The sequence below is a fragment of the Aspergillus terreus genome, genomic scaffold (assembly GCF_000149615.1).
Source record: "Aspergillus terreus NIH2624 scaffold_16 genomic scaffold, whole genome shotgun sequence".
Taxonomy (NCBI): domain Eukaryota; kingdom Fungi; phylum Ascomycota; class Eurotiomycetes; order Eurotiales; family Aspergillaceae; genus Aspergillus; species Aspergillus terreus.
In genome coordinates this window covers 461396-470177 of record NT_165939.1, presented here as the reverse complement: position 1 = coordinate 470177, position 8782 = coordinate 461396, and the positions used below count along the sequence as shown (strand labels likewise).

Here is an 8782-nt window from a genome sequence, read left to right as displayed (position 1 = left end):
TTCCGCCCGAAGGCGCGCCGCAACACCCTGTCGCGGGCAGAAAAGTGCCCGAGCCCGGCCACGAGAGCATCCTCGGCGTCGTGGGGCCGCTCGCCGCGGGGAGTGTGCGCGATCTCGCGCTGTTCCAGGAGGGGGTGCTCGAATCAGCGGCCGTGGGAGGTCGAGACGGGGGTGGTGCACTGTGCCGTGGAGGAGGGTTACCGTTGCGCCGGGGGAGATTACGGTGGGGATTCTGTGGGATGATGGGTAGGCTCCCCCCTCGGATAGTATCTGAGAGTGCAGCTAATAATAATGCATGTAGGGTAATGAAGCCACACCCCCCCGTCACGCGCGCGCTGCACCACGCCGCATCCCGCCTCCGCGCAGCCGGCATCCGCGTGGTGGACTGGACGCCGCACAACCACCCGCACGGGTGGGACATTGTATCGGCGCTGTACTTCCCCGACGCGGCAGCGTCGCAGCGGGCTCTGCTCGCGGCGTCGGGCGAGCCTGCGCTCCCGCTGACGGAGTGGGCGTTCAGCTACGCGCGGCCAGCGCCGCTGACGGTGGCCGAGAACTGGGAGCTGAATGCGGCGCGCGACGCGTACCGCGACGAGTACCAGGCGCTGATGCGGGCGCGCGGGGTGGACTTCATTCTGGGGCCGGCGTATGTGGGGGCGGCGGCGGTGCTGGGCGAGAGCCACTACTGGAATTATACGGCGATCTGGAATATCCTGGACCAGCCGGCGGTGGCGTTTCCGAGCGGGCTGGTGGTGGATGCGGCGGTGGATGTGGTTGACACGGGGTATGTGCCGCGGAGCGAGGTGGATGCGCGGGAGTGGAGGAAGTATCGGCCGGAGCGGTATGAGGGGGCGCCCATCGGGTTGCAGCTGGCCGGGAAGCATTTCTGTGATGAGGAGACGCTGGCGGCGGCGGAGGTTATTGAGGCGGTGTTGCATGGACGGGCAAAGTTGTGATTATCGTGAGAGGATCATTGAGTATCTAACAGGAAGCATTATGAACATCACATCGTACATATACATCAGATCAACGCCGCCAGAACATCGCCTTCCCCATCTGTCGCTGCATCGCCCACTTCGCCTCGGTGAACTTGTCGCGCATGTTCCCTCCACCCCCGAATCCACTGGCATACCCGCTGGAGCTGCCCACAGAGCTGGCGGCTTGAGCGTGCGCAATGTTCCCGGCTTCAAACTTGGTCTTGCCCTCCACCAGCTTCTGCACCACCAGCAGCACCGCATACGTCGTCGACCCGATCACCCGGACCAGCGCCAGGACCGCCACTGACCACAGGATGATGGCCAGGTAGATGTTAGTACCCCCGGAATCCACCCCGTACACCTCCGACACCGCCATCGCCAGCACCACGTTGGCCACCATCCAGATGGAGACCATGTACGTGCGCACGGCGCGGTAGTAGTCCTCCTGCAGTTGGCTCTCGGGGACAGGCGGCTCGGGCACCTCCAGCCGGTCCCGCAGGTTGCGCAGGGCCGCGTCGTAGCCGCTGTCGATGTCCAGCTGCTCCGAGGGCATCTCGACTTCGACGATGGATCCGTTGATGATGCGCGCGGCGCCCAGGTCGGTGTTGATCACGTTGTCGCCCTTGGTTCCCCACGTCACGTCGTGCGTGTTACAGAACGCGTAGATCTGCAGCGTGCAGATGTAGCTGGGCATCAGCGCGAAGTACTGCGCAGACGACGTGAACATGTGCCAGGGGTCGAGGTACAAGAAGCTGACGAAGAAGTACAGGCCGACGGTCGAGAGCAGAGACACCACGATGTTGACGAACAGTCCGTCGCTGACCGCGACGTCTCCCACGTCCATTCCCGCCTTTGACATCAGCTCGAGAACCACGAGGTAGATCGCGCAGAAAGCCGTGTAGGTCATGATAATGCTGTACACGATGATACCAGAGAGGTACAGTTTTTTGGCACTGCCACTGTTAGCTGGAGCAAGACAGATGAAGGAACAGCACATACCCCTGTGGGCGATTGCCCATCGACAGAATGAACTGCAAGCACATGACCAAAATACACGAGTACCGCAAAATGATGAAAATGTATTTTCCTGCGTTGCCCCCGAACGGATCGATCTTCGGATCCGTCAGAGAACCCGCGATGAAGTAGAACGCCAGGTAGAAGTTTGCCTATCAAGTCAGCGTCATCCTGCAAATCCTTGCAAAGCACGTACCAATCCAAAATACGTAAACAGCAACTGCATAAACTGATACACGGACTCGATCTGCAGGAGGATCTTCCGAGCAATCGAGTGGTCCGTCTTCCACAGCTGCTTTCCATTGACGAGCGAGTACACGGCCGCAAAGAAGGCACCGTTCAGCCAACGACGACGCTGCGAGATGAACTCGGGCACCGAATCCGGCACGTCCGTCTCGCCGACGGCGCTCTTGACGAACCGCAGCACCCATCTTTCATCCCGCTTCGCAACCAGCTCCCAGCACAGAATGCGGTCCTCGGCCAGATACATGTTTGCCGTGAACACGTCCGCATCCTGACCGTGGAGGGTCTCTCCCTTGAAGTACTGATTCAGCGGCCCGTTTCCGTCGGCGTCGTTCTGCAGCGCAAAAAAGCGATACGCACTCAGCGCACCCGGCAACACGGTGATGTAGCCAAACACTGATTCCAGCGGCTTGTCCAGGATATTGGACATCTTGTACTCAAAGTTCTGGCTAGCCACCAGCGGGTTCAGCAAGCCCAGCATGCCCTTGCCTTTGCCGGCCTTGATCTCACCGGCAGCACCAGCCACGTTCGAGTCCTGGTCGAACGCCTTCCAGAGATGGTACAGAGCGGTAGGCTCCGGCTTGGTACCGACATCCAGCAAGATGCAGATATTAGGCTGCAGGGCACGACCAAACGCGTTGAAGAACCAACGGTGCGAGTTGAGCTTCTTCTGGTTATGCTCCTTCAGACAGAAAATAACCTGGCACGGCATGATACCCTTCTCGGCACCCTTGAACTTCAGATCCGAATCAAGCGACACTTGCGTTGTGTATTCGTACACATGCGCATTGACCTGCTTCTGGTTGACGATGTTCTTGGCGATGCCCTCCTGGTAGACGCCCAGGGCGGCCAGCGCGTTGAGTGTGCGCGGATGCACCTTCTTACGACCGTCGGCAATAATACACACGACAATCTTCTTCCACCCGTCCTTGCCCCAGGTGCGGGACTTGGACCGCGAGCAGAAATGGCTGATGTTCCGCATAATACCGTGCATGGTCCGTGTGAAGCCGATCTCGTCTTCGTTGTACATGGTCACACAGATGAAGAGCTCCGTCTCGCGCATAGTGCTGCCGATCTGCTGCCGCAGCTTGTACCCGCGCGAGGTGAAGTCGTCCGGGTCGCACGTCACCGCCGTGTAGCGCATATGCGTAAACTCGCGGTCGTCGCGGCGCGGAAGGAAACTGTGCAGGATAGTAGGGATCTTACACTCCAGAATCAGCTCGCCGTTGATCAGCTGCACCTCTTTTTTAGACATCTGCGCCTCGCGCACACCACGACGACTCTGCTTTTCCGGTGCAGGACCGTAGTGCAAGTTCGGATCGACCATGTTGCTGCTCTCGTCTTCTTCTTCGTCCAGGTCGATCTTTGCCATGGCGTCCTTCTCGTCGGTGATAATGGTAGAGTCGCTCATAAAAGACCGCACGCTGGCCTGCGGGCCATGTTTGCTGCGGATCGTGCGTCCGCCGCCACCAAACACATCGTCATCGTCATTGTTGCCATCGCCGATATCGATGCTGGTGTCCTGGCCCGTCGTGCCTGCAAATAGCGGTGCGGGTGGTAGCGGTCTGCGCGGACTGCCTCCATAGCGCGAGCTGGGGGTGCCCGGACGCGGACTGCCGTTGAGATCGGCACGCTCGTAGTGCGAGCTGACCACCGACGGCGGCGCTGGGGGTCTGGTCCAATCTGCCGTGCGCGAGGGCGACCACGGCCGAGTCGGCGAGCTCGGACGCGAGCTATAAGCTGGGGCATTCGTCGCTGCGGCTGGGGGCGGGATGCTGGGGATGTTTTGCAGCCGCGATACAGGCCGCGAAGGCGATTCATCTGGGGGCTGATAGAACCGGTCTGAAAGGTCTCTGTGGTCGCTCCTATAGGGAGGCGGGCTCATGTTAGCGCGAGGTCTTCTCGGGGAGACCAGCCTCAACGGCGGTGGAAGGTCGTCCATGGCCACCAATGTTTGTAGATGGCGAATGACGAAGTTGGAAGTTGACCGTGAGAAGAACCAGGGACGAGAAGAAAGCAAAGTGGAATGTTTACGTGCAACAAAAGCTTTTGTTTTTAACCAAGTCCCCGGCCGAACCCTTGATTGGCCTCGAGAACAAGGGATGGACGCCCATGGACGCCCACATTCCAATGACCACATCGGAATGCTGCGACAGCATGACAGGGAAAGAGATAGAGACTTACAAGGCATCATCGTCAAATGGATTCTCAATGCCCTCCCGGTACATGGAGGTCACATCGGCCGCATCATTCCGCTCGACATCGGAGCTCGTAGGCAGCAAACGCATCGTTGGACCGGCACGCGGAGGGGAGTCATGATCGAGATAGGACTCGCCGTACGAGAGGTAGGCCGGTGGTTCCTCCTCGTAGTTTGGAGCTGGCGGATACATCTCCTAGTGCACGACGGTGAGACCGGCTGAGACAAGTGTTGTCTCTGCGAGCTCCCGTGAGGTCTCAGTTGTTGGATGCTGGATTTCGATATGAACAACCGTTGAAGACAGTGTGGAATGCGCCAGTGGATCAATGACGGAATGCGAGTTAACTGAAGAAGAGTCTTGGGTCCGTGGAAGAGAGATGGTAAACAAGAATGGAGCGGGATACTCTAGTTCGTGATGGCGGATCGTCAACGTGGAGAAGCCCGATCGTCACCGGGGCAACCACCAAAACATCCATTTTATTCTGACCTTGCGGAGCTCAAACATGCATATTAATTTAATTAATCCGTTTAGTACTCCGTAGTTGAGCAGTTGGTATAGGCACTATTTGTAATGATCGCAGCCAACATGCAGTGGTATTCACGGTTGTCAAACAATCGCAGGCAACAACAGTCAATCAATGAACGACACCCACATCATATCCTCCGAAGCTGCATCCCCACGATCTTCCTCCCCTCGTGCCCTACTCCGTATATTCTCACCATTATCTCCGCACTCCCGAACAGACTGGTAATACTCTACACCGTCGCCGGCTCATTCAGCAGAGGCTCGCGCTCGCGGTCCTCCGAGACCACCGCGTGCTTGCGGAAGAAGATGTCGCGACCCGCATACTTGGTAGTGGAGATGTAGAGCGACTCCACGAAGAAGACGGCGAAGATGACGAAAGCAAAGATCCACTGCAGGGCAATGGTCTTGATGGCAAACTGCTTGAGCGCCAGGCCTATTTTCGTTAGAAGTCTATATATATCTGTGCAGAGGGAACATACCTAGCGTCAACAAGCTCAAACTATATCCCAACAGGTCATCCTGGGTAGACATCATATGACCCAACCCCACGGTAAAGATCACCCAGATAAAGACGTTCGCGGCAATCCGGGCAGCGAACGAGTTACTATCGACGGCCACTGCACCATTCCAGAACAAGGCCATCAACGTCCAGGCGAACGGCCCGGCGATGGCGGGCAGATGGACCAGAGCTGGGAGGGTGCGATGACGCCAGTACGCGGTGTTCAAGTTCAAGTAGTTGGCGATGAGGATGACCTCCGCGCCCCAGTAGTGGTTCCTGGTCCAGAGGAGGATCCAGGCGAAGATGAGCAGGTTGTTCAGGACGAAGTGGGCGCCGATGTTGGCGGTGGCGGTGACGACGGCCGCGTCTCTGTGGAAGAGATGGTAGACATAGCTCAGCTGGGAGAGGAGCAGGAGAATCCAGAAAATTTCCGCGACGACCGTGCTCTGCGAGAACGGCGTGGTGTGCCGATTCGCCTGTTTGAAGATGGCGTGGCCGTGCTTGACATCATGCGGAGCGTGGACGGTGTAGTAGATGCCGACGATGACGACAAGCAACCACGACAGCGGGACGAGCACGCGGTAGGAGCTGAGGGACAGGCGGCCGTGAGACTCACGCCGGGAAAAGGGGTTGTCTGTCGGTCAGAAGGGAGGTCTTCTTCTAGGAGGGGAGGATGACCTACAAGACGACATGCTGGAGGTGGATGGGTGGAAGGAAGTACAAACAGGGGAGTCACGTCAGACGGAGGCCGGTGATATATAAGGATGGCGGGCGTTCCCCGCATTGTCTGATCGGATGACTCGGGCTGGCAATTGTGACTGGTCGTCCGCCTTTTCCGTCCGGCGTTTAGGTTTCTGCGATTTTCCTGGCTTGCAGTGATGCGAGACGAGACCTGGATCCGGGCAGGCAGAGTACTTTGTCTGCCGGCTGAGGTCATGACATCACGTTGGCCGCATCGCCGTTCGGTCCATGGACCACGGACCACCACTCGACCTTATCTAATATAAGCTGTCTCTAGTCAACCGGCCAACTATAAATAAGACGCCGCGGCAAGCGGGGCCTCCCTTACCAGATAGAGTATGGCGCCGAAGATAGCAGCTCCCCGCCTAGACTGCCTGAAATTGAAGGCAGAAGAGGTACAAGTACATGTCAATACGGAGTATTCGTGATGAAGGCTAGCGAAAAGGTCCTGGGGATCCGTTTACTCTGACGAGCATGGCCAACCTCGCCTACACCTGGAAATCTCTCGGGAGGTGACTGCGTTATGGGTAAGGCAGGTGTTCCGCTTCTCTGGTCATGGCCGATGCTGCAGGGCTCGACTCCTTGGACATTTGATCACTTTTCCACCATGTATATCGACAAACGACCGTGGTGCTGTCCCTTATTGCCTATATCACCGTATGGCTTCAGATGATGTTGGAGAGGCTTCCCAGTCTGAACACAATTGGAGACGAGAGGTGAGCTACGTATTGATTCATGGAGCTAGCTGCCTTGGATGTATCGCTGACGAGCGTCTCAGAATGTCGATTCCATACTTCTACTCAAAGATGTCTTTAACGCTTCGTCCGTTCACATCTCGACCAGGTCGGAGCGGACTAGGATGATGCTTCCCTAGACGTCATCACCGATATGAACAATGCTGCAGACTGTCAAGTGCATTGTGATATGGATGAGTGCTTCCAGTACTCCTACAAGTCGAAGACGTGCCACTCGTGACGAATTGCCCAATGAGGGAATCACTGACCAGTATAAATCTCCGGCTGGAAACTGAAAGAATTATATACAATCGTGCAGCAAGGATTTTATGAAAAGATAGACTGGATAATCCCATGATAGGGTGTACGTTGTTTCTATCGGACAGGGTCTCAGAGATTCACACCAGCGAGTTTATGTTCCCTGGGCTGTCAATAGGCGTTCTGGGCAGACTCGACCGAAGCAGATGGGCAAATTTTGACTGCAAGTGTGACTCTAGCATGCGCTTATGTCCGTCAGACACCTGCTTTCCTTGGTTCTTCTGGACCAATCGACTAATACACTCGTCTAGGCTGATCTCTTCCTCGTCATCGGTCGGCTCTTCTTTCGCAGCCGCAGCCGCAGCGCAGAGGCTGTCCAGTTCATCCGACCAGCCTAGCATATCGGCCAACTTTTTCACCCCATCATCACACGATCCAAGAATTTGAACATCCTCCGGTCGTGTACCAAAGTCCCCCGCACTCTCCATGTTGATGAGGATCCGTGGAACTCCCTCCCTCGCCAACCGCGGTAGCCGCGAGCACGGGGCAACCTTCAAGCTTGTGCCCATAACAATCACCAGATCCGCCTCGGCTATTAATTTCTCTTTTTCATCAAATGCAGCGGGAAGCGACTGGCCGAAGAAGACCACATCCGGCTTCACCGCTCCCTTGCACCTCGCCTCAAGACAGTACGGTACTTCTCTCTTGGCGATGGCCTTCTTCATCAGCTCGTCCGGGTACGGCGTGTTGCATTTGTGACAACGCTGCGTCTTCCAGTTCCCATGCACCGCAAGCACCTTGTCTGCGGGTACGAAGGCATTTTCTTCGAGACCGTCGGTGTTCTGGGTAAACAGGAAATGGAGCAGGCCTTTCCGCGCGAGCAGACCGAGGAACGCGTGGGATTTGGTCGGTTTGAGGCAGCGGGGATGGCGAGCCTTTGCGATGGCGTAGAATGGCTCCGGAGTATGGGTGAAATAGCTGATATGGAAAATCGCCTCGGGAAAGGGCAGCTTGAGGGGTGCCAGTTTCGCGTAGAGACCACTGGTGGGGGAGCGGAAGTCGGGGATTCCGGCGGCGGTGGAGATGCCCGCGCCTGTTAGGATGACGATTCGTTTCGCCTTGGCAAGGTGTTGGGCGGCTATCTCGATTTCAGACGACGTACTGGTCATATTGTGATATGGGTGCTGTCGAAGAGGATCTGGTCGAGACAGGACGTTGCCATGAGCATATGTTCTGAGAGAGAGGCTTGTCATGTGATGTCAGCATGTACACGTCGGCAGGTCAGGCTTGTCTCGACGACTTGCATCAGAAGAACAACTGTGTAATGTTGCTGACCTAAAGCATTCCTCTGGATGGGTCCGATTGTTCTGTACTTCTCAAAATGGTCTCTTTGTTTTATACCCGCGCTAAAGTCAGTGACCCGGAATGAATATCTTGCAAGGACAAGCATATTCCTGTTTGTCCTACTCTCTCATTCCGAGAACGAATACTGACTTATTGAGGTGATCCCTTCTAGGATTCCCACGCCCTAACAAGGTAGTCGGGCTCCTTGTGTTTGCCCTGTTACCAGTTTACCAGTTGCCAGTAAGAGCC

The 8782-nt window shown here is 56.6% G+C and overlaps 3 protein-coding genes across 3 annotated transcripts; all 3 read right to left on the bottom strand.

Annotated features, from left to right (window-relative positions):
• Positions 1 to 1026: 1026 nt before the first annotated feature.
• chsB (chitin synthase class II) lies at positions 1027 to 4119 on the bottom strand (the record flags this gene model as incomplete). The annotated part of the gene is made up of 3 exons (XM_001209420.1): positions 1027 to 1930; positions 1977 to 2143; positions 2188 to 4119. The coding sequence occupies 3 exons, from the start codon at positions 4117 to 4119 to the stop codon at positions 1027 to 1029; spliced, it is 3003 nt and encodes a 1000-aa protein (XP_001209420.1).
• A 1068-nt stretch (positions 4120 to 5187) lies between these two features.
• Positions 5188 to 6148, bottom strand: ATEG_10117 (DUF1774 domain-containing protein; the record flags this gene model as incomplete). The annotated part of the gene is made up of 3 exons (XM_001209419.1): positions 5188 to 5390; positions 5437 to 6090; positions 6139 to 6148. 3 exons carry the CDS (start codon positions 6146 to 6148, stop codon positions 5188 to 5190), a joined length of 867 nt encoding a protein of 288 aa, XP_001209419.1.
• A 1181-nt stretch (positions 6149 to 7329) lies between these two features.
• Positions 7330 to 8358, bottom strand: ATEG_10116 (uncharacterized protein; the record flags this gene model as incomplete). Its single annotated transcript, XM_001209418.1, has 1 exon — positions 7330 to 8358. The coding sequence occupies one exon, from the start codon at positions 8356 to 8358 to the stop codon at positions 7330 to 7332; it is 1029 nt and encodes a 342-aa protein (XP_001209418.1).
• Between the last annotated feature and the right edge of the window lie 424 nt (positions 8359 to 8782).